The sequence below is a fragment of the Bos mutus genome, chromosome 2 (assembly GCF_027580195.1).
Source record: "Bos mutus isolate GX-2022 chromosome 2, NWIPB_WYAK_1.1, whole genome shotgun sequence".
Taxonomy (NCBI): domain Eukaryota; kingdom Metazoa; phylum Chordata; class Mammalia; order Artiodactyla; family Bovidae; genus Bos; species Bos mutus.
The window spans coordinates 46,040,920-46,063,688 of record NC_091618.1 but is presented as its reverse complement, the minus strand read 5'-3'; the positions used below and the strand labels follow the sequence as shown (position 1 = coordinate 46,063,688).

At 42.2% G+C, this 22,769-nt stretch overlaps 1 protein-coding gene and 1 pseudogene across 1 annotated transcript; both read left to right on the top strand.

Annotated features, from left to right (window-relative positions):
* The first annotated feature begins 336 nt into the window (after window positions 1-336).
* Window positions 337-5,912, top strand: LOC102284480 (caspase-10). The gene is made up of 4 exons (XM_070360513.1): window positions 337-683; window positions 2,233-2,326; window positions 4,470-4,603; window positions 5,831-5,912. The coding sequence occupies exons 1-4, from the start codon at window positions 337-339 to the stop codon at window positions 5,910-5,912; spliced, it is 657 nt and encodes a 218-aa protein (XP_070216614.1).
* Window positions 5,913-17,491: 11,579 nt separating this feature from the next.
* LOC138991820 (thioredoxin-related transmembrane protein 1 pseudogene) lies at window positions 17,492-19,073 on the top strand (annotated as a pseudogene).
* The last annotated feature ends 3,696 nt before the right edge of the window (window positions 19,074-22,769 follow it).

Genomic DNA, 22,769 nt, shown 5'->3' with positions numbered 1-22,769 from the left:
TGTCTCCTGGGCTTGAAGTCCTAATAATTCCCACCAAATAGACCTAACTCTCCCAGTGGGGACATTTTGATTTGGGAGAACTCAGGGTCAACTGAGTTCCAATGAAAGCTCTCTCCAGACCTCCTAAAAGGGTTAACAGTGTTTGAATCAAGTTTTCTGGGCTATAGGTTTTTGAAGTGACCTCCCAGTGAATTTCATCTTTCAACACTTCTAGAGAAGTCTAAGGTCTGGAACAGAGAAGGTTAAAACTGAGGGAGGGCCTGGGAAGTTGGGGTGCTATGTTATCCTCATTCTCTAACATGTGACCCCCACCTCATTATATCTTTCAGGCAGGTCATGGCATCACCAAGCCAAAGTTTGAATTCCACTTTAGATGATAACCGGCGAGTGAACTTTCGAGAGAAGCTTCTGATTATTGACTTGTCCCTGGAGAATCGAGACGTGGAGTGCTTGAAGTTTCTCTGCCAAGACTACATCACCCTCGGAAAACTGGAAAAGTGCAGAAGAGCCTTGGATATTTTTGAGTACCTGCTGCAACAGGAGCTGCTGAGTGAGGAAGACCCCTTCTTCCTAGCAGAGCTCCTCTACATCATAGAGCAGAAGATCCTGCTGAAGCACCTTGACTACACCAAGGAGCAGGTGGAATGTTGGCTGCAAACCCGCCGCAGGGTCTCCCACTTCAGGTGATCAAGATCAACATGGCAGGGCCATTGGGCTTTGAAAGGCAGGGGTTAAGGTCTTTAATCTTAAGATTAAAAATGAATTCGATTTGAAGCTTTTTTTCCCCCTTATCTACCTCCTTGGATGGTATGGTGATTCTAAACCAGGAGATTTCTCAGCTTCAGGTGCTGATGAGAAGGGAGGCTGGGAGGGCAACAAAGCTTTGAAACCCAGCTCAGGGCCTGAGAGGGGCCTCCTTTTGTTTTGCTTCTCACTGAGGAAGGGGGCCCAGCTCCAGGCAGCAGGCCCCACCTCCAGCCTTCCTCTTTGTCAATGTGGGTGCTCTCAGCCTCCTCCCTCCTGTGAGTCACTGGTATGTCCGCCATTCGAAAAGAGAGTAATACATGTGCTTAGTCGCTCAGTCATGTCCTACTCTTATTGACCCCGTGGACCATAGCCCACCTGGCTCCTTTGTCCATGGGGATTCCCTATGTAAGAATACAAAAGCAGGTTGCCATGCCCTCTTCCAGGGGATCTTCCCAACTCAGGGACTGAACCCAGGTCTCCCACATTGCAGGCAGATTCTTTACAAGCTGAGCTACCAGGGAAGCACACTTGAAGCCAAATTGACAAAATGAAAAAGGAGATGTGTCTCTAGGGTAGGGAGGGACGTCATTGATGCCATGTCCAATTTCCCCAATTTGGGGGTGAAACCTGGACAGGTAAAATATAGGCATTTTGCCCAAAGAGGTAAAATAAAGGCAACAGACCTGAGGCAACACGTTATAAACTGTCCACTGACATAGTATCTACATGAAACAACCTCACAAGGAGGAGCCTTTGTGATATTATTTTATAGCTTGGACGATTAGAATGCTTCAGGTCTTAACTCTTGAACTGACTCCTAGAACCTGAGCGATCCTTGGGTCAGTGAGAGAATTCTGGAAATTATTATCTCCATTCTGTTGGTTAAAAAGCTGAGGAATGGTCTTGGGCATACAGAACTGTTAATATGTGAATGAAGTATTCAGTTTTTCTTTTTTTTTTTTTGGCCACACGGCCAGGTAGGTAGGCTCTTAGTTCCTCCACCAGGGATTATACCTATGCCCAACACTGGACTGCCAGGGAAGTTCCTAAATTCAGTTTTTCCAATTGTTGAGTGTATGGCTTTCCAGAAGCTGGGATAGTTTCCTTTCTGTAAGTGAACTTCATATTCACTGGCACTGGGTGCTCCCTGATGAGAGCCTATAAAGAAAGCCTGATTTCTGGAATGGAGTCTGGAGAAGGGTGGGCATGCCACAGTGGTGTTCTACACCTTCTTAGTGGGATGTGAATCAGCATTGGACCTGGAATCAACAAGGCTCACCGTTATTAACAAGGCTCAGAGTCGAATAGGTCAAATGGAAATACTAAAAGTTTCTGTTTTTAAATCTATAAAATGAGATTAATAGTTGTCTACTCACAGGGCTGTGATTATTCAAATGAGAGATAACGTTTGATAAAAGCTCTCCATTTTCTGCCTGTCCTCTGCAAGTGTGAGGCTTTAATTTGTTTCTTTGGTCTATGTCTTAGAAACCTGCTCTACGAACTGTCAGAAGGCATCAGCTCAGAGAACCTCCAGAGCATGATCTTCCTTCTGAATGAGTCAATTCCAAATGTCCAGATGGTGAGTGAGCCATACCTGATGGGATCTTTGTGAACATTGCCTTAATCAGTACTTGGGATGATGTTGGAAAGGGAGACAGTATTAAACAAGGGTTAGAAACATGGATTGTGATGTGCCTGGAGTCTAGTTCTAGACTAACTCCTGAATGTAGGGCAAGTGACTGAACGTTTCTGAGTCTCCATTTTCTAATACAGCCTATTATAGACAATTATACTACTTCCTTCCAGGACTGTGAAGAGGATTAGATGAAATAATGTACATAAACTATTAGCTGGGGCCTATATTTTGCACATAGTACGTGTGTGCATGCTAAGTCCCTTCAGTCATGTCCAACTCTTTGCCAGCCTTTGTACTGTAGCCTGCCAGGCCCCTCTGTCCATGGGATTCTCCAAGGAAGAAAACTAGAGTGTGTTGTCATGCCCTCCTCTGGGGATCTTCCCAAACCAGGGATCGAACATCGTCTCCTACATTGCAGGCAGATTCTTTAGCACTAAGCCATCAGCGAAGCCCTTTGCATGTAGTAACCGTTCAGTAAATGATTGACTGCTATGGGCATTCACTGTGTCTTATGACACAGAACTATGCAGGGCACCACAGAGGAATGAGGAGGTGGTAGCTAATGGCAGAGTGGGATTCTGTTGTTCATCGCCTCCATTTGTTGAGGTTTTCGAGGGAGATTATCCTCTTCAGTGGACTCTTCGGTGTCTTCCATGAAGAGTTTTGTGAAAATCAAATGAGACGAATGTTTGAGGGTGTTCTTTCTACAGGGTTGTACAGGAGCTTGGAGCCAATAGTAATTTTTAAAATATTAACATAATGCTGTCTGCTGATATTCTTGTTAGGTTGATCATAATTAAGGGCTGGAAAATAACTGTACATATCTCTTCCAGGCCACAGAACTTTTTATTTTTTGAGTTTCTAACAGCTTGTGACAAGCCAGTTATTTAATTTGAGAAGGGGCCAATTTTCAAATTTTACCCTATAACATTAATTTTGTTATTCAACTGTTATTTTCATTAGGTTTTAAGTTATATAATATTTGATTAACACCCAAAAAAGATGTGTAAAATGTATGGAGGTTATAAAATGTAGAACCAAGTGAGCAGCCATGGATTCCCTGTCCAACTCAGAAATGAGCACATCACCCATGCGAAAAGCCTGAGTGTAGCCCTCCCATATCACATTCTTTCCAGACTAACTGGTTATTATGGACAAATTTCTTCTCTCTCTCTTTTTTTTTTTTTAATTTTTTGGCTGCGCTGTGTGGCATGTGGGATCTTAGTTCCCCTGACCAGGGATCAAATTCTTGCCCCCTGCCTTGGGAGCGAAAAGTCTTAACCACTCTTCCCTGGGACTGCCAGGGAAATCCCAATAATTTCTTTTTTAAAGAAAAATCACTGAGGAGTGGAAGCTGTTTTACACGTGGTAGGTATAACAAGGACCATGTTTCCTGGTGTCAGACCTGTAGGTTAACTAATCTGCAATTTAATTCTCTGTTTTGGCTATACTCTTTGAGTCCCTCCCCCACCTCCCATCCCCACCACCTTTTCAGGGCCCTCAGGGATTTTAGCCTCTTGTGACTTTCCTTTGTTTCTCTCTTCAGTCTTTATCCCAAAGATGGGCTGTGGGATCCTCGGGAATGGGGACTGAGTCTTACCCATTGTTAGAGCTACAAAACATTGCATAATTAGTGCTCTGCCACTTACTGGCTCTTGACCTTGGACAAGTTACTGAATTTCTCTGTGCCTCAGTTATTTTATCTTTAAAATGGAGATAATAATAGCATCTACTCATCAAATTGTTTCTGAGTAGTTAGTGAGTTGTGTATATTTGGTATGTGGTATCCCTGGGTCAGGAAGATCCCCTAGGGAGGAAATGGCACCCCACTCCAGTATTCTTGCATGGGAAATGCCATGGGCAGGAGCCTGGAGGGTTACAGTCCACGGGCTCCCAAAAAGTTGGACATGACTGAGTGACTAACACGCATACACACATTGATATAGATTGTATAGAGACTTACAGTTTCTATACTGTCTCTTTCCCTATACTATTTAGGTCCTCCTGGATATATACTCTGCCTTATTTATTAATGCAATGGATAATCAGTAGGCAAGTAAAAGTGACTTCATTGATTCTCTTGCAGACCTCTAGAAGTTTCTTGACATGTCTGGAGAAACAAGCTAAAATAGACGAAGATAATGTGACATTACTGGAGAATCTCTGCCAAAAAATTGTGCCAAACCTTATGGAAAAGCTACATAAATACAAAAGAGAGAGGTAACTAGCTTATGCTTGCTTGCTTGTTTGTACCAAACCATAAGAATTCTCAAATCAATTGGCCATGTATGATGTTTACACATCACTCTGATAATATTCTCTTGAAATCTATTTGCTTATTCAGCACATGTTTATTGAATGCATATTTTGTACTAGGCACAGTTTTAGAAGTTGGAGCTACAGCAAGGTATAGAGCAAAGCTCCTATCCTCTTGGCTCTTATATTCTGGTGGGAGAAAGTGGTTTTAGACAAATGTCTTCTTCTGATTCTTAAATAGAAATGAAAATAACAGAATGGTTTTGAATGAAATGACATAAAATAGGAGGCAGAATGGCACAGGAATTAAAAGTGGAACGCATGGAGTCAGATTGCCAGAATTCCACTTATTAATGGTTCAGAGGCCCTTTCCTCAGCTCCTCTGTGTCTCACTTTTCCCATCTGTAAAGTGAGGACAATAATTGTACTTGATTTGTGATTTTTTTTTTTTTTTAGGATTAAATGACGTAATTCCTTAAAAATGCATGTCTGGCACAGAGTAAGCAATCAATACTAGGAATATGTTTGTTAGAAAGTCATAAAAATTTTCATATTCTCAAATATTACTATCAGAGAAGAATTTTATTTCTTTTTTGTTTTCCAGAAATGAAATTAAAAACCAGATGCTTCAGGCTGCTTTCACACTACGTAAAAAAGCAGTGTTCCTTGCACCACAGAAAAAATGGTGACCATGGAAGAGAGTTTTGATTGGATCTTAGACTTGAAAGACCCTTTGGTCATTGCTTCCAGCCTCCCAGGCATCATAGAAATCAGTGGCAGTTCATTCTAGTAATAAAACTTGCCCTGTTTTCTAACACAGATTCTGTGTTTTTTTTTTTTTTTTCTTTCTGATAAGTCTAAATAGTAAAAGCTCTCTTTACTGAAGCCTTGGAGTGTAGTCTTGAATTTAATTGTGCACCCTGAGAAAAAAGAGATTGGCCTCGATTTGGGCATCTGTGAAATAAAAGGTGGGACCGGGTATATTTTAAGATTCCTTTTAGCTCAGAACCACTGTCCGTGGCTTTGACTGAGCTTCAGTTTCCCTTATATATGCCCACCTATTGTTATAATTCTGTGTCCCCTCCGCACAGGCTTGTTTTGGACATTGGTTGATGATGAGATGGTGTTTCACTGCCCCTCTCTCTGTCCTCCCCTAAAATTTGGTCCATGCCACACTCATTTCTTGTTTAGTGTGAGGAAGGTGTTTGTGCAGGAGCTGCTTCTCTTGGGCCGCGAGCGGGATTGGCTCTTGGGAGATGACAGCCCAATGTGAAGACAGACACATTCAGCTGCTCTGGGAGCAGAAAACTTACAATCTTGTATTAAATTCCATGTTGGAGTCAGGACGTTTCAGACGCAGAACACCAAACCAACTAAAGCAAAGAAGAAAATTGGTTGCTTCTTTCACCTGAAAACACATAAATGGGAAGACTCCCTTCAAATGTGGCCTGAATTAGGCTGAAATCTGCACACAGCATCTCTCTCGGCCAGGGTCCTCGGGGTTGGTCCCTGGTCCCTGTAGAAGATTAGGGTCCATGGCTTGGAATTCTCAGGTTTATTGTCAGGGCCAGTGGTTAATCTGTATCAAACCTGCTCCAATGCATCCTCTCAACTGGATACCTCTGGTGAGATGTTGTATGTGATAAGTTGTTTTTCTTTTTAACTTTTTTTTCTGGCAGGATCTGAGTCTTGTCCAAAGTCTGACGTTTGCTCTTAAAGGTGTGGTAAAAGTGACATATTTATATCTTTAAGCAGAAACTAAATTTCTGAAAGTAGAACCCTTTTTAAAAAACACTAAGGGAATTTCCTGTTTAAAGAAAGACCCATTTGGCATTTTAAACATTGTATTTAACATAACTTTTGCATATACAAAATTTTAAAAGAAAGTTTTTCTATTAACAATTTTAGATTGTATTACAGTTTACTGTTTAAATGTATTTTTGAACAGGTGCTATCTTTACATTGTTCAAAGATACGAAAATATGAAAAAGTGTTCCAGAAGTCTTGCCCCCATTTCTGTCCACTGAACGTTCCATTCTCCCTCCTCTTTATCCCATAGATAATTTCAGGGTTTCTTATTGCAAATGCAAATACAACAAATACAAATATAGGTGCGTTTTACAATAGGCATTTCTTAAACTATACACTCAACACTGTGACACTCACATCTCTCATGTGGTCTTATTTAAAATGTTTGTTTAAGGTGCCTGGACATATTGGTACAATTCTTGACTGGGAATAACTTTATGAACTTTGTGAACCAACCACTTGTAAGTAGTAGTAATTGCCTTACCAATAAATAAAGAAAAATTTTCCCTGTTTACTTCCGAGTGGTATCTGATTTTACTTAATAACTTTTTTCTGCTTATATAGTGATATATGTTCATTGTGGAATATTTGGGAAATACAAGAACACACAAAAAAGGAGAGTTCATTCACTTATAATTTTGTTTTGGCATACACTTTCCCCTTATTTCACACTGCATTTGTCCTTGATCTTCCCTATCTCCTTTAAGTGAGTCTCACCTCCATGACCTGTCAATCAAGAATCCACAACACTTTGTCATTACCAGTATCTGTACTTCCATCCAAGTCTCAATTTCAAGTGTGCCCCTCTCTGACATCCACCTCTTCCTGTTCAGTCATTCGGTCTCACTTCCTCTGGGACCCTCCCTCTAGCTGTCTTCAGTGCTACCAGGGCCTCCAGTCAGTCCACTGGCCCTGTCTGCCATCTTTCTAATGCCAACACTGCCCCTCCCTCCCTCTCTCCCTCTTTTTCTGTGAGTCATCATTAAACTCACTTTCTTGCACCATCCCTCAACACCCTTGCCTTTAGAATCTAAACTCTAGAATCCAGACTCTGGTTGATCCCATAAGTCTGTTCACTCCATGTTTGTCCTAAAATTCTTGGCTGTGGCTGGTGTAAAAAGCCACAGACCAGGTCAACATTGCAGACCTGGTCTCATTTAAAGCCAGTGACTACAAACCTCAAAGAGATGTTCAGTGTCTCCTGGAAATCCTGTGACACTTCCCTAGTTCTGACAGGCTTTTGCTTTCTCAGATTATTTTACACCTTCTTTGGTCTGCTCAGACCTTTGTCATCCTCACGTCCCTCACGTTCATGTGACGGTCTCATTAATTTAAGGAAAGTGATCGGAAGAGACTTCTACCTTCTGCCCACCTGCTCATTAAGCCTCCTTTGCTGATTTCTCTCCCGTCAACAACGGGTGAGCTGCCCTTGTTACTCCCAAGAGTTAATGACTTGTATAGGGACAGTGCCTTCCTGCTTACTCAAAGCTGTCACTCCACACCTTCCTTCCTATCTCCACTACCCCCAGTCCTTCCCAGATTATTCCCCTCAGGATACAAAACATGCTGTAATTTCTCCTTCCTTCAAAACAAAAACAAAACTGACCCCCCCCCCCTGCCGCCCCCCCTCAACACAAAGCCTATCTTCTGTAGGAGGCTCTGAAGTAAACTCTGAGTGGAGGATTCTTGTTTGCTCAGGAAGTGCTCTCTGAGACACCAGAGGTTTGCTCAGGAAGTGCTCTCTGAGACACCAGAGGTTTGTTCAGGAAGTGCTTCCTGAGGCACCAGCAGGAAGAGGGGAGCAGGATAGGGAAGCGGAGGAGGCGGGTAAAACTGAGGCCAGGCCTCTGTTATCTCAGCCTGGTCTGGCTGGAGAACTCTCGACTGGAAATCATCCGTAGAGTCCCACTCTACCAGGGAGCCAGGCTTTCATCTTCTCTCAGCCCCCCATCCTTGGCTAAGAGCTGCCCCAGGTGGGGGAACTTAAAACTTCCAAGTAGAGGGCAGTCCCTAAGATAGTCCCTCACACAAAGATGTGAACCTTTAGAAGCATCCCCTCTCAGCTGGCAAGCTCATGGGGATAGGGGAAGGTAGGGGCCAAGGTGGGGAGCCCAGGGGGATTAAAGAGGGTGAGAGAAGACCTGTGAGGAGCACTGCCAGCACCCCCTGCATCCCTCTTGAGCCCACATCCTCAGGTCTGCCCAATGTTTGCATTGGGCCACAGTAAAATCTGGGGCCCGTAAATCATATGTATGAAGATAAATACCCAATAAACCATTCTCTTCTCTTGCTGCTTCTTTGGAATGACTTGAAAGGCCAGGTTAGGATTTATTATTTTTGTGGTGTGCAGCATGTCTGCCCCTGCGGTCCCCAGCCCGCCCCTTTTCTGCCTACCCTCAGCTCCTTCCAGATGACCCAAAGCCCTAATATATGCAAAGGAACATGAAAAATGTCACAGAGTTAGCTCAGTGTTCCCTTAAGCCCAGAATTTTGTGGAAGAATTTTCTATGCTCTCAAACTGAAAGGTCAGATCTATTTCTTAAAAAAGCCTTACCTTTTCTTTACTAACCCACTCTAGATCCATCATTTGTGAATTTATCTAAGCAGAAACACTCTCTTCTCCAGACTATTTTAAACACATCAAAACAATGTTGAAAAACTAAAGAATGAACCACAAACTGGGACATGATATGTGCTATATATCTATCTATCTACATAGATAGATAAATCTGAAAAGGGATACAGAAATACATGGAACCAGTACCTGCTATAGTTTCGGTGGTAGTTGCTTCTGGGGTGGTGATATAATTAACATTGCCAAGGCAGAGATAATTTTGTTGGCTCACTTTTTATTGTCCTGAGCCATCCTGTGGCAAAGTAACCACTCTGATATATAACCTGGAACAAGATGTCTGCAGATGGGAAACTCCCTTGGGATGCCTCTGAGTGCCCCAAGCCTGTTCTGATAAATTAGCATAAACCAAGGGGTTCAAATGCAGACCCAATTTTCTGCATCTGTGAGCCCCACTCCCACCCATGGCTGCTGCTATTTCTCCAGCTCCCAAATGCACAATCAGAAGCTCAGCACTGTATCTGATCACTCTGCATTGCTGCTTATTTCATCATTTGAAAGAATCCTCACCATTCCCCACCCCATCCTCACTCATGCCTTCCTAGCACCCCAGATCCGGCCGCCCTGCCAGGAGATAGTGAGTTTGTTTTGGCTAGGGGCTTCTTGCTGCTGCTGCCAAATTAGCAACTCCAGGCCTTGGGTCTAGCCACTTGCTGAGGCTAAAAATGAGAACTCTGTAACAGTGATAGAGAGGTGTTACTGTTCCCATTTTATAGATCAGAAAATCAAGGCTCAGAGATGCTAAGCAATAAACAAGATCACACTGTGAGAAAGTAGGAAGGACCAGATTTCAACTCTATTCAGTTCAGCTCCAAGTCTATGATCCTGACCTTTCTGAGTGCAAGACACTGCTTTTGTGAAAATATTTCCTGAAGGACGGAAGCCTGCATTGGGTAATTTACATCCTATCTTGTTTCTTGGGAGCTTCCCTGGTAGCTCAGTGGTAAAGAATCCGCTTGCCAATGCCTGACAATGCAGGAGTCTCAGATTTGATACCTGAGTCAGAAAGATCCCCTGGAGATGGACATGGCAACCCATTCCAGTATTCTTGCCTGGGAAATCCCATGGACAGAAGAGCCTGGTGGGCTACAGTTGCAAAGAGTCAGTATGACTTAGCGACTAAACAACAATAACAACAACTCTGTTCTTGGAAATAGAAGGCTGGCCTCTCCACTTGAGTTATCACCCTGAAATGGTCTAGGACAAGACAATTTAATCCACAGTTTCAAGCCTGTGAGAAATGACTTCACCCAGATTAAAGATAGAATGTGAAAAAGGACAGTTCTGATATTTATAGGAAACGTGATTCATCCTGCCAGTAACTGGAGGCACAACTGTCTGTAGAAGAGTTAGATGGATTCAGTCTTCTCAGGCTCCAGCACTGGCTCCTTGGGTCTACCATCCCTGCGGGTGAGGAAGCCACTCCCCCTTGTTTGCTCTTTGTGTTCAATAGGAAGTTTCTGATGAAAATAATTCAGCAGCTGGAAGAGAACACATATAAGAACACTGAACAGGCTCTCAGATTTCAACAATCACCCCTTCTGGGTCCATCTACACCTTGTTGCCAAAATCTCGGCTGCCTGCCCAGCGATGCCAAACAGAAATACGAAAACAGCTTGGAGGAAACAGAAAAGAGTAGCCTTATTATTTTTACCAGGCAAAAGGGAAACACGGTAGACTAACGCCTCAAGAAGTATGCTCCTCCTCTCTCAGGAAAAGGGAGAAGTTTTATAGCCTCCTGAAGGTCCTATATTTTTTCTTTCTTTTTTTTTTTCGCAAATTTTCAAAACGGCCACAGCTGGCATCAGGCAACTCAGCAATGAGATCTGGTGTCCCTGAAGTTATCTGCCCATGACCTTCTTTCTGAAATGCAGAATGGTACAAAAGAGTATGGGGGGAAGAATGCCAGGTTCAGAGTACAACTCATATGAAGTCAGAGAGTAATTAGCTCTGATTAGCTTTGTTTCCCCACTCCATTACTCTTGCCTGAGAAATCCCATGGACAGAGGAGCCTGGTGGGCTGCAGTCCATAGGGTCCCAAAGAGTCAGACACGACTGAGCGACTTCACTTTCACTTTTCACTTTGATGCATTGGAGAAGGAAATGGCAACCCACTCCAGTGTTCTTGCCTGGAGAATCCCAGGGACAGGGGAGCCTGGTGGGCTGCCGTCTATGGAGTCGCACAGAGTCGGACATGACTGAAGTGACTTAGCAGCAGCAGCAGCAGCAGCAGTTTTGTTTAGCTTTGTGAATGACAAGTCTAGCTACAAGTGTTTGTTAGTAGCAACAGCTAAAGAATAACCAAGATTGTTTAACTCTTATAGGCCTGTTTGGCTGGTTTTTGCCAAAGGCCATTCATTCATTTCTGTTTTTTGCTGCAGCACTCTGATGCCTGGCCTCCCAGGGTACAGGCAGGGCAGTGTTTAATAGTCCTGCCCAAAGACCAAGGTACTTGAGAGCTAGCATGTCCTGAAGCAAGATGTCATCCCAGCCCCTTGCCAGGAAAATCCCATGGACTTGCTGCTACTCCCTTGCAGCAAGTAGCACTTCTCTATTTTGAAGCCATAGAGTTTAGAATTCTCAACTCATCTCTCTTCTATACTCTCTCTTATTGTTCCTACTTTTGTTACCCATGTGTGTTTATCTTTCCTTTCATCATAAACATCCTTTTAAAAGTCCTGTTTCTGTTTTTTTTTCAGTACATAAGTAACTAAGGATGAAAATCTCTAACAAAATTTGCAAAGCAAAACATACTTTAGGAACACACTGAGGAGGAATTTTAACCTGTTAGGGAGAATAACTTCACCACATCTTTCAAAAGTTGCACAATTCTAGGACAGAACGATTCATTACTCTTCCAAGAATTTTCCCCAGAAACCGTCATGTTCATCAAAAACACATGTTCATTACTGCACCATGTATAGTAGTCCAAACTGGAAATTACCCATAAACTCCTCAAGTTGAAAATTATTCCTTACAGAGAGGAATGGCTAAGTAAAATTTACATGTATATGATGATATGCTAGGTATGAATTGAAAGAATGAATTATGATTCTACGTGCAGACCTGGAATGATGCCCATTATATCTTGATAAGTAAAAAGAAAGCAAGCTGTAATATGTATGATTATAGCCCCCAACTGAATGTTGTTGTTGTTTGGTCACTCAGCTGTGTCCGACTCTTTGCAACCCCATGGACTGTAGCCCTGTCAGGGCCCTCTGTCCATGGGATTTCCCAGGCAAGAATACTGGAGTGGGTTGCCATTTCCTTCTCCTGGGAAGCCCCAATTAAATACTACTATATGTTAATATATATACAAATATATATGGGCTTCCCTGGTGGCACAGTGGTAAAGAACTCGCCTGCCAATGCAGGAGATGTGGGTTTAATCCCTGAGTCAGGAAGATTCACTGGAGGAGGAAATGGCAACCTAATGCAGTATTCTTGCCTGGAGATTCCCAGCGACAGAGGAGCTTGGTGGGCTACAGTCCATGGGGTTGCAAAGAGTCGGACATGACTGAGCTTGCACGCATATACACGTATATATTGTACATATATCATACAAATATACATATAATATATACATTATATATTACAGCCCAGTCAGAAATGGAAACCACATCTGCAATTTAATTTGAAAGGGAAAATGTAATAGGAAGAATGATTAACTAGCTGAAAAGGTTAGCTGCTCAAGGTAAAATGCCTCTAGGGCTGAGGGTGAGTACCCAAGGAGGAAAGAAATTTGGAAGACTCCTCCCCATGACCCCAAGGTTGGGAATCAGAACTGGTTGAAGAAGATGTGCTGTGTCCACGGATGACAGAGTATTTCCCTGGAGGGGATAGAGGGGTGGAGGGGGTGTGTGTGTCACAAGCCAGAGTTTGTCTACAGTTGGTAAGTGGGGTTGGCGGGCAGGGGACTGCCCACTGGGTGCCCACCCAGTTCTCAGGTCCCACAGGTCCTCTGCAAGCCTCCGGCAGCTGTGCCTGACAGGAGAAGAGGAGCAGCCCCACTAGGAAGAGGTTTCTCTCTCTCTGCTTTTGCTTGCCCTGTCCCTCCAGCGCCTTCTACCTACAAGTCTAAGAGTGTGCCGGCTGGCAAAGGTATTTCACAGCATGTAGCTACAGAATCATCAAGCCAGGCTAATAAGAGTGGATTTGAACTGAGAGGCAAAAGACTGTTTGCTTCTGGCATGATATACTGATCCTGCTTCTGTAAACAAAATGGTATATGTGACATATTATGCATATAGATGCTATAATAATAATTATTCACAAGTATTATGTGTTTACTCTGAGTGCCAGGAGCTGTTCTAAACATTTTGCAAGTATTTGTATATGCTTAGTTGCTCAGTCGCGTCCAACTCTTTGCGACCCCATGAACTGTAGTCCGCCAGGCTCCTCTGTCCATGGGGATTCTCCAGGCAAGAATAGTGGAGTGGGTTGTCATCCCCTCCTCCAGGGGATCTTCCCAACCCAGGGATCGAACCCAGGTCTCCTGCATTGCAGGTGGATTCTTTACTGTCTGAGCCAACAAAGGTTGTTAATATCTCTACTGAAGCATCAAGTTGTTCAGTCATTGCCCAAGGTCACACAGCTAGCAAGTAGCATATCAAGAATCACGATGACTTTACAAGCAAAGAAAAAAGACTAAAAGAATCAAGATGTTATCAGTGGTGACCTCTCAAGGTGGCGTCAAAAAGGCCACAGGAGAGGTTTTCACTTTTTTATTGGTGCTTTAAATAACTAAATGCAGTGATAAAATGACTGTTTTTTTTTTATTTTGTTTTTGTATCTCGGTGAGGGCCACCTCATGAGAAGAGTTGACTCATTGGAAAAGACTCTGATGCTGAGAGGGATAGGGGGTGGGAGGAAAAGGGGATGACAGAGGATGAGATGGCTGGATGGCATCACCGACTCGAACGACGTGAGTCTGAGTGAACTCCGGAAGTTGGTGACGGACAGGGAGGCCTGGCGTGCTGCGGTTCATGGTGTCACAAAGAGTCGGACACGACTGAGCGACTGAACTGAACTGAGGGGTCAGGGTGGTATTTTTCCAAGAAGTAACTAAAATAATTAGTAAGTAACAACTCCCCGTGCCAGGCAGTAAGAAACGAACAGTCTTAGGAGAAGGGCAGGCAGTGTGTGAGGGAGGGAGTGGCAGTATCCCGAGGGACAGATGGGAAGAGTTTGAGTCACCATGAGCCCTGGCAGCTGGTTCACATTGTGTGCGGTGTAATCTGTGCCTGGCTTCTTGCCTACCGTCCCCAGCCCTACAGCCTCAGAGAGTAGGTTGCCTGAGGGAACACGTATTTATGGAGCACTTGTAAGGTAATATCCATAAGCACCACTCTGCAGGGCAACCTTATCAGATCGTCATTTTAATCTCTATTTCCCACATGAAAAGACCCAGCCTGGGAAGCAAAGAAAGGTGTCCAGGTCCTCAGCGAGGTAATATCCATAAGCACCACTCTGCAGGGCAACCTTATCAGATCGTCATTTTAATCTCTATTTCCCACATGAAAAGACCCAGACTGGGAAGCAAAGAAAGGTGTCCAGGTCCTCAGCGACAGGCCAAGTTGAATGCTGATCCGTCTGATTCCAAAGTTCAAGCTCACCCAGCCGCTTTCTAGGTAGTAAAAGGCTAGGCTTCTTTCCCCCAACTGCCTGCCTCTGGAAGGCTGACCCTGGTGGCTGACCCAGCAGATTTAGATCCTCCCCCAGGGGCTTCCCTGGTGGCTCAGAGGTTAAAGCATCTGCCTCCAATGCGGGAGACCCGGGTTCGATCCCTGGGGCCGGAAGATCCCCTGGAGAAGAAAACGGCACCCCACTCCAGTATTCTTGCCTGGAGAATCCCATGGACGGAGAAGCTTGGTAGGCTACAGTCCACGGGGTCGCAAAGAGTCGGACATGACTGAGCGACTTCACCTCCCCCTTCGAGGGATTGAAGGCTGCAGGTTAAGGTGTCAGTAGAGGGAGAGCCAGGCCAGAGATGCTGACATTGGCTTTCAATGAACCATCATTTGTCCTTCCTTCTAGGAGCTGCTCCTGAGTTATGTCCACGTTCAGACTGTGTGGAGTTGGACCTGGGCAGACTGTGCAGAGCTGGCCACTTAAACTTTGGGAACATGGATGTGAGCTTGGAATTTCCAGAGAAAGCTTCAAGGGTAGAGAAGTGGCGGTCACCACTGCAGTGCTCAGTCCTGACACAGATGCACTGACTAGAGTTGGTGCTAATTGGGATCCACTCACGCTCTCTTTGCCGACAAAGGTCTGTATAATCAAAACTGATTTTTCCAGTAGTCATGTACAGCTGGACAATAAAAAAGACTGAGCACCAAAGAACTGATGCCTTTGAACTGTGGTGCTGGAGAAGACTCTTGAGAGTCCCTTGGTCAGCAAGAAGATCAAACCGGTCAATCCTAAAGGAAATCAACACTGAATATTCATTGGAAGGACTGATGCTCAAGCTGAAGCTCCATTATTTTGGCCACCTGATGCAAACATCCAACATATTGGAAAAGACCCTGATGCTGAGAAAGATTAAAGGCAGAAGGAGAAGGGGACGACAGAGGATGAGATGGTTGGATGGCATCACCAACTCAATGGACATGAGTTTGAGCAAACTGTGGGAAATGGTGAAGGACAGGGAAGCCTGGCATGTTTCCTTCCATGAGGTCGCAAAGAATAAAACACGACTGAGTAACTGAACAACACCACCTTGCCTTTGGTTATTAGTCCACTCTAGTTACCAGCAGGCTGGGTATGCATGGGGAAGGGCAGTGTTTAGCCAACTTCTTCTAGGACCTAGTCACCTACAGCGTGGTCGCCAACCTCAGAGGAGGGACCACCAGTGATAGTGGATGGTGCACAGTCATACATTAAACCAGGGGACTACAAAGTGAAAAGTTATTCTCTTTATAGTTCTCTTACGTCATTAGGGAAAGAAATCCATTGTTGGGACTTCCCAGGTGGTCCAGTGGTTAAGAATCTGCCTTCCAATGGAGGGGACAAGGGTTCAATCCCTGGTTGGTGAACTAAGGTTCCTCATGCTTCGGGGCAACTAAGCCTGTGCACACAGCTCTGCAATGAAGACCCAGTGCAGTCAAAACAAAAACAAAAACAAAAAAACCCAAAAAACCAAAAACCCACTGTCACTGCCAATCTACCTATTTTGTCTCAAACTTTGCTGTTTTTTTTTTTTTTCCTTTTTGTGCATACACAGCATGCAGAAGTTCCCTGACCAGATATCGAAACTGTGCTCCCTTCTTTGGAAGCATGGAGTCTTAACCCCTGGACCTCCAGGGAAGTCCCTCATTTCTCTTTTTCATCAAGGAAAAAACTAGGCAATGGTATCTAACTAGAGGTTAGTATACAGTGTCACATTTTAATTTAATTTATTTTTACAGCTCCTTTTCTGTAGCAAATGTAATGCTTCTACATTTACAGTAGTGACATAAAATTTCCTTTTAATATTTATTTGGGTCAAATTTTATTTAAGTAAAGAAAGAGAATCAGGTAAAAATTAAATAAATAAAAGAATGAGTAAATGGGGAATAGGAAAGAAATTGTTGAAGTCATTCAGGAATGGCTGAAGTGGGCACTGTGGTGCCATTCATGAGGAAGCCAGGCTGCTCTGAGAAGCAGCACCTAAATGGCCCAGCTGATGATTCAGCTATGGAAGCCCAGACTCTTTTGGGCAAGTTCTGGAATGATGCTTGGTTAGAGATCAGTGATTTTGGTGTAACATAGGACTTTTTTTATATCTGAGTCTCACTGCACATGTTCTTTTTCAGTCTGGGAAACTGTGATGTGTGGGAACAGACTACCACCAGTTGACAGGAAGCCTGACTTTTCTTTTTGGATGCAAGGAAGTGTTTGGTAGCCAAGGAGACATTTGTTTACCAGTGGGAGATCCCAAAGCCCCCCATTTCCTGGTTCTTCTTCCTACGGTACCCCTTGGGACATTTAAAGCTGTTTCTCCTGGTATTTAACTCCACATTTATATCCAGCATACTTAGAGTCTGTCTTTTAATTAATCAATTTTATCGTGTAGGTCACGATCACTAATTGTGTTATTTGAATCTCCTATAGCCCTACTGCGTCTTCTCTCTGCCCTGTCAGTTACAGAGAGGCGCACAAATATCTCATACTCCCACTGTGGACTTTCTACTTCTTATTTTAGTTCTGATCACTTTTGCTTTATGTTTACTTTGATGTTATATAATGATACCAGTTTTACATCCTGATACTTTTAGTGTTTCAGTGTCTTTACATTCAACCTCTGTCTGTTATAAGCAGTGTATTGTCAGTTTTGTTTTTTGTTTGTTTTTATTTGTTTAAACAAAATCCGGTCCTATAAATCTTTTCTTAAAATTAGAATTTGTAGGTTGTGGTGTGGGTAAACGGCTGACATGGCGCCCTCTGGGAGTCTCCGGATCCCGGTGGCAGTGCTGCTACTGTTGCTTTGGGAGCTCCCTGGGCCCACGGGAAGTGGAGCGACGCGGCGCATCATTTTAAAAACTGGAGAGAGTTGCTGGAAGGAGAGTGGATGATAGAATTTTATGCTCCATGGTGTCCTGCTTGTCAGAATCTTCAACCAGAATGGGAAAGTTTTGCTGAATGGGGAGAAGATCTTGAGGTTAATGTTGCAAAAGTTGATGTCACAGAGCAGCCAGGACTAAGTGGACGATTTATCATAACTGCTCTTCCTACTATTTATCATTGTAAAGATGGTGAATTTAGGCGATATCAGGGTCCAAGAACTAAGAAGGACTTCATAAACTTTATAAGTGACAAAGAGTGGAAAAGTATTGAACCCGTGTCATCATGGTTTGGTCCAGGTTCTATTTTGATGAGTAGTATGTCACCACTCTTTCAGCTCTCTATGTGGATCAGGACTTGCCATAACTATTTTATTGAAGACCTTGGATTACCGATTTGGGGATCATATACAGTGTTTGCTTTAGCAACTCTGCTTTCAGGACTGTTATTAGGACTTTTCATGATATTTGTGGCGGATTGTCTGTGTCCTTCAAAAGGCGCAGACCCCAGCCATACCCTTCCAGAAAATTACTACCAGAATCTTCCCAACCTTTGAAAAAGTGGAGGAAGAACAAGAGGCTGATGTAGAAGATGTTTCAGAAGAGGAATCTGAAAGCAAAGAAGGAGCAAACAAAGACTTTGCAAGAATGCTGTAAGACAACGTTCTGTGGGTCCTTCACTGGCCACAGATAAATCCTAGTTAATTTTACAAGTATTTTCATATGATATTGGCAGAAACAGAAGATCGAGCATTTGTTTTGGTTTGAAGTGAACTGTGACTTGCTTGTACATTGCAAGGTTCAGCCTGGATTGTCATTAGGTTGAACATTCTACCTTTGGAAAATAAACGTAGCACTGTGAAAAAATAGGATTTGAAAACAGTATGGTGGTTCAAACAGTTCTTTATTTTTGGAAAATCTGGTGCCAAGCAATAAGATTTCTGTATGTTTGTTTCATAATAACTTTCAAGTCTGAGTTGAAAAATTACATTTCCCAAGTATTGCATTATTGAGGTATTTAAGGAGATTACTTTAGAGAAGAAGATTTCTCATTTGATATAATTTTTGTCAGTTTCACTGTGTGAAGAGAACATATTTCCCATTAATGGGAACTTTGCCCATTGTCTCAAGAAATGTGTATTTCAGTAACAACTCTGAAACCCTTTATCTCCTTTAAAGTCCAAAATTTATTCATACTTTTAGATTATGCGACTAATAAAAACTACCTTACTTTAATTACAGTTTTCTACCCATGATAATACAGGATATGTTTAGAAAGTTTATAAAGGTTGGTTGCCTTTTTTGTTCTCCTGTGTTCAGTGTATGATTTGTATTTTTCTTACCATGGGTTACATTTTTTATTTTCCAAATTGGATAATTTCCTAGAAATGTCTTTCATGTTTTAATAAATTGTTTCAAACTGAAGTTTACTGAAGAATTTAAAGTAAAGAGCCATCTGATAACTTAAAATTTTGGCTACTTGTTTCAGATTTTACATCATTTTTGTTGAACCTATACTTGAACTTCTTTTTTTTTGGATGTGAAGGCAAACATTCCTGATTTTTATTTTATTTTGTGAAAAGCCTTGGTATTTTCTATTTTGAAAATTCACAGAAGCTTAATATGATATAAAGTTAGTATTCTACTCAGGAAAAGCATCTTACAGTGTGTGTTTTCAGTGTATATTTGTCCTCATCCAAAAAAGTTCTTAGTTGATTGTACAAAGTCAACGTATGTTAGATGATTTAAACTCATAAAGTTTTATGTTTTTGAAAAGACAAACTGTATTCTCTACTTTCTATTGTGGTATTTCACAGATGGGTATCAGCAAGATGGGACATTTAATATATTTTTTACTCCTTAAAGAGAATAGTTTTCACCTTACAGCAAGAGGAAGTGGGTGGAGTTGTGGGGCAGCAGTAAAGAAATGTATTAGCTGCAGTAAAAGGAAAAACATAGATACTCTGAATGGATCACTTCTCTGTTATGGTAATAGACAATTTCTATAATGTCCCCTTTAAAGGCCTCTCTTCTTTAGAATATTAAATATTCTACCACTGAAGAGTTTGGATGTGTAATAATTTTGTGATGCTTTAGAAAAATCTAAACACAAAATAAACTTTTCTAAGTGCTTCACTGAAAAAAAAAAAAAAAAGAATTTGTAGTCCATCTCTGTTTAATGTACTTATTTATATAATATGCATAGCTTTTATAATTCATGTGCAGTTTTGTGTTTTCCTTGTGTCTGATCTGTAAAGTTTCGGTTTTATCTGTGTGCAAGAGCTATAAACCTAATGCATCTGTATGTAGCTTTATGTTTCTATATAAATACTTAGATATTATAATAAATGAAGTAAAAATTGGAAAAAAATACAAAATCAATACAAAACAAACACCGAAGAACGATGTGACGTGACTTTTCAATGAAAGAATAAATTGAGCTAAAAAAAGCATCATTTATTGCTACATTTCACTTAAATCTTCATAGTCTTTGACTTTCTTCATCAGATTCTTCACCATTTGGAGTCTTTTCAAAAGGTCTCAGTTTCTTTTCTCCTGCAGGATCCTTTTCTCTACCTTTATGGAAACATCTAGCAAGGTCTATGAGGAAAAACAGAAAAACAGACAATAAATGTCATTTCTTAAAAATGTAAACATTTTTTTCGACATAATTAAGATTTATACAATTTTCACACAACAGTAGGACACAATTTCTATTCAAGTTCCCACAGACTGTAAACTAGAAAACACTGGAACATATCCAAGGATGTAAAACAAGGTACAAACATTTCATGTTCTAAAGATATTGAAATTGTACAGAGTATGTTCTCTTATCACTGTGTAATTATGTTAGAAATCAGTATCAAAAGATACTGCTGATAAAGAATCCTCCTGCAATGTGGGAGACCTGGGTTCGATCCCTGGGTTGGGAAGATCTTCTGGAGGAGGGCATGGCAACACACTTCAGTATTCTGGCCTGGAGAATTCCATGGACTGTACAGTCCATGGGGTAACAAAGAGTCAGACATGTCTGAGTGACTTTATTATTCTTCATTAAATAGAGTAGGGAACCCAGAAGGGGGAGCACTGTTATGGCCTGAGATAGTCAGTTCAGTCGCTCAGTCGTGTCTGACTCTTTTTGACTCCATGGACTGCAGCTTACTCCAATTTATGTCCATCGAGTCAGTGATGCCATCCAGCCATCTCATCCTCTGTTGTCCTCTTCTCCTGCCTTCAATCTTTCCCAGCATCAGGGTCTTTTCCAATGAGTCAGTTCTTTGCATCAGGTGGCCAAAGTATTGGAGTTTCAGCTTCAGCATCAGTCTTTCCGATGAATATTCAAGACTTATTTCTTTTAGGATGGACTGGTTGGACCTCCTTGCAGTCCAAGGGACTCTCAAGAGTCTTCTCCAACACCACAGTTTAAAAGCATCAATTCTTTGGTGCTCAGCTTTCCTTATAGTCCACCTCTCACATCCATACATGACAACTGGAAAAACCAAAGCCTTGACTAGATGGACCTTTGTTGGCAAAGTAATGTCTCTGCTTTTTAATATGCTGTCTAGATTGGTCATAACTTTTCTTCCAAGGAGTAATTTCAATTTCATGGCTGCAGTCACCATCTGCAGTGATTTTGGAGCCCCCCAAAATAAAGTCTGTCACTGTTTCCACAGTTTCCCCATCTATTTGCCATGAAGTGATGGGACCAGATGCCATGATCTTAGTTTTCTGAATGTTGAGCTTTCGGCCAACTTTTTTATTCTCCTCTTTCACTTTCAACAAGAGACTCTTCAGTTCCTCTTCACTTTCTGCCATAATGGTGGTGTCATCTGCATATCAGGTTACTGATATTTTCCCCAGGAATCTTGATTCCAGCTGTGCTTCATCCAGTTTGGTATTTTGCATGATGTACTCTGCATAGAAGTTAAATAAGCGGGGTGGCAATATACAGCCTTGACATACTCCTTTCCATTTTTGGGACCAGTCTGTTGTTCCATGTCCAGTTCTAGCTGTTGCTTCCTGACCTGCATACAGATTTCTCAGGAGGTAGGTCAGGTGGTCTGGTATTCCCATCTCTTTCAGAATTTTCCACAGTTTATTTGTTGTGACCCACATAGTCATAGGTTTTGGTATAGTCAATAAAGCAGAAATAGATGTTTTTCTGGAACTCTCTTGCTTTTTCTATGACCCAAAGGATGTTGGCAATTTGATCTCTGGTTCCTCTGCCTTTTCTAAATCCAGCTTGAACTTCTAGAAGTTCATGGTTCATGTACTGCTGAAGCCTGGCTTGGAGAATTTTGAGCCTTACTTTGCTAGCCTGTGAGATGAGTGCAATTGTGTGGTACTTTGAGCATTCTCTGGCATTGCCTTTCTTTGGGATTGGAATGAAAATTGACCTTTTCCAGTCCTGTGGCCACTGCTGAGGTTTCCAGATTTGTTGGCATATTGAGTGCTGCACTTTCACAGCATCATCTTTTAGGATTTGAGATAGCTCAACTGAAATTCCATCACCTCCACTAGCTTTGTTTGTAGTGATGCTTCCTAAGGCCCACTTGACTTCACATTCCAGGATGTCTGACTCTAGATGAGTGATCACACCATCGTGATTATCTGGGTCATGAAGAACATTTTTGTATAGTTCTTCTGTGTATTCTTGCCACCTCTTCTTAATATCTTCTTCTTCTGTTAGGTCCATACCATTTCTGTCCTTTATTGTGCCCATCTTTGCATGAAATGTTCCCTTCGTATCTCTCATTTTCTTGAAGAGATCTCTAATCTTTCCCATTCTATTGTTTCCCTCTATTTGTTTGCATTAATCACTGAGGAAGGCTTTCTTATCTCTCCTTGCCATTCTTTGGAACTCTGATCACGTGTGTGTGTCTTTCCTTATCTCCTTTGCTTTTCACTTCTCTTCTTTTCTCAGCTATTTGTAAGACCTCCTCAGAAAACTTTATTGCATTTCTTTTTCTTTGGGATGGTCTTGATCCCTGTCTCCTGTACAATGTCACGAACCTCTGTCCATATGAAAGGGTAACAGGCAAGAAGGCCAGGGGTCTCCAAACGGAGGATGCAAGTGTCAGACATTTTTATCTCTCTTAAGCAGCAGGAGGAAACAAACTAGTGATATTTTTTTCCCTTCTCTATACAA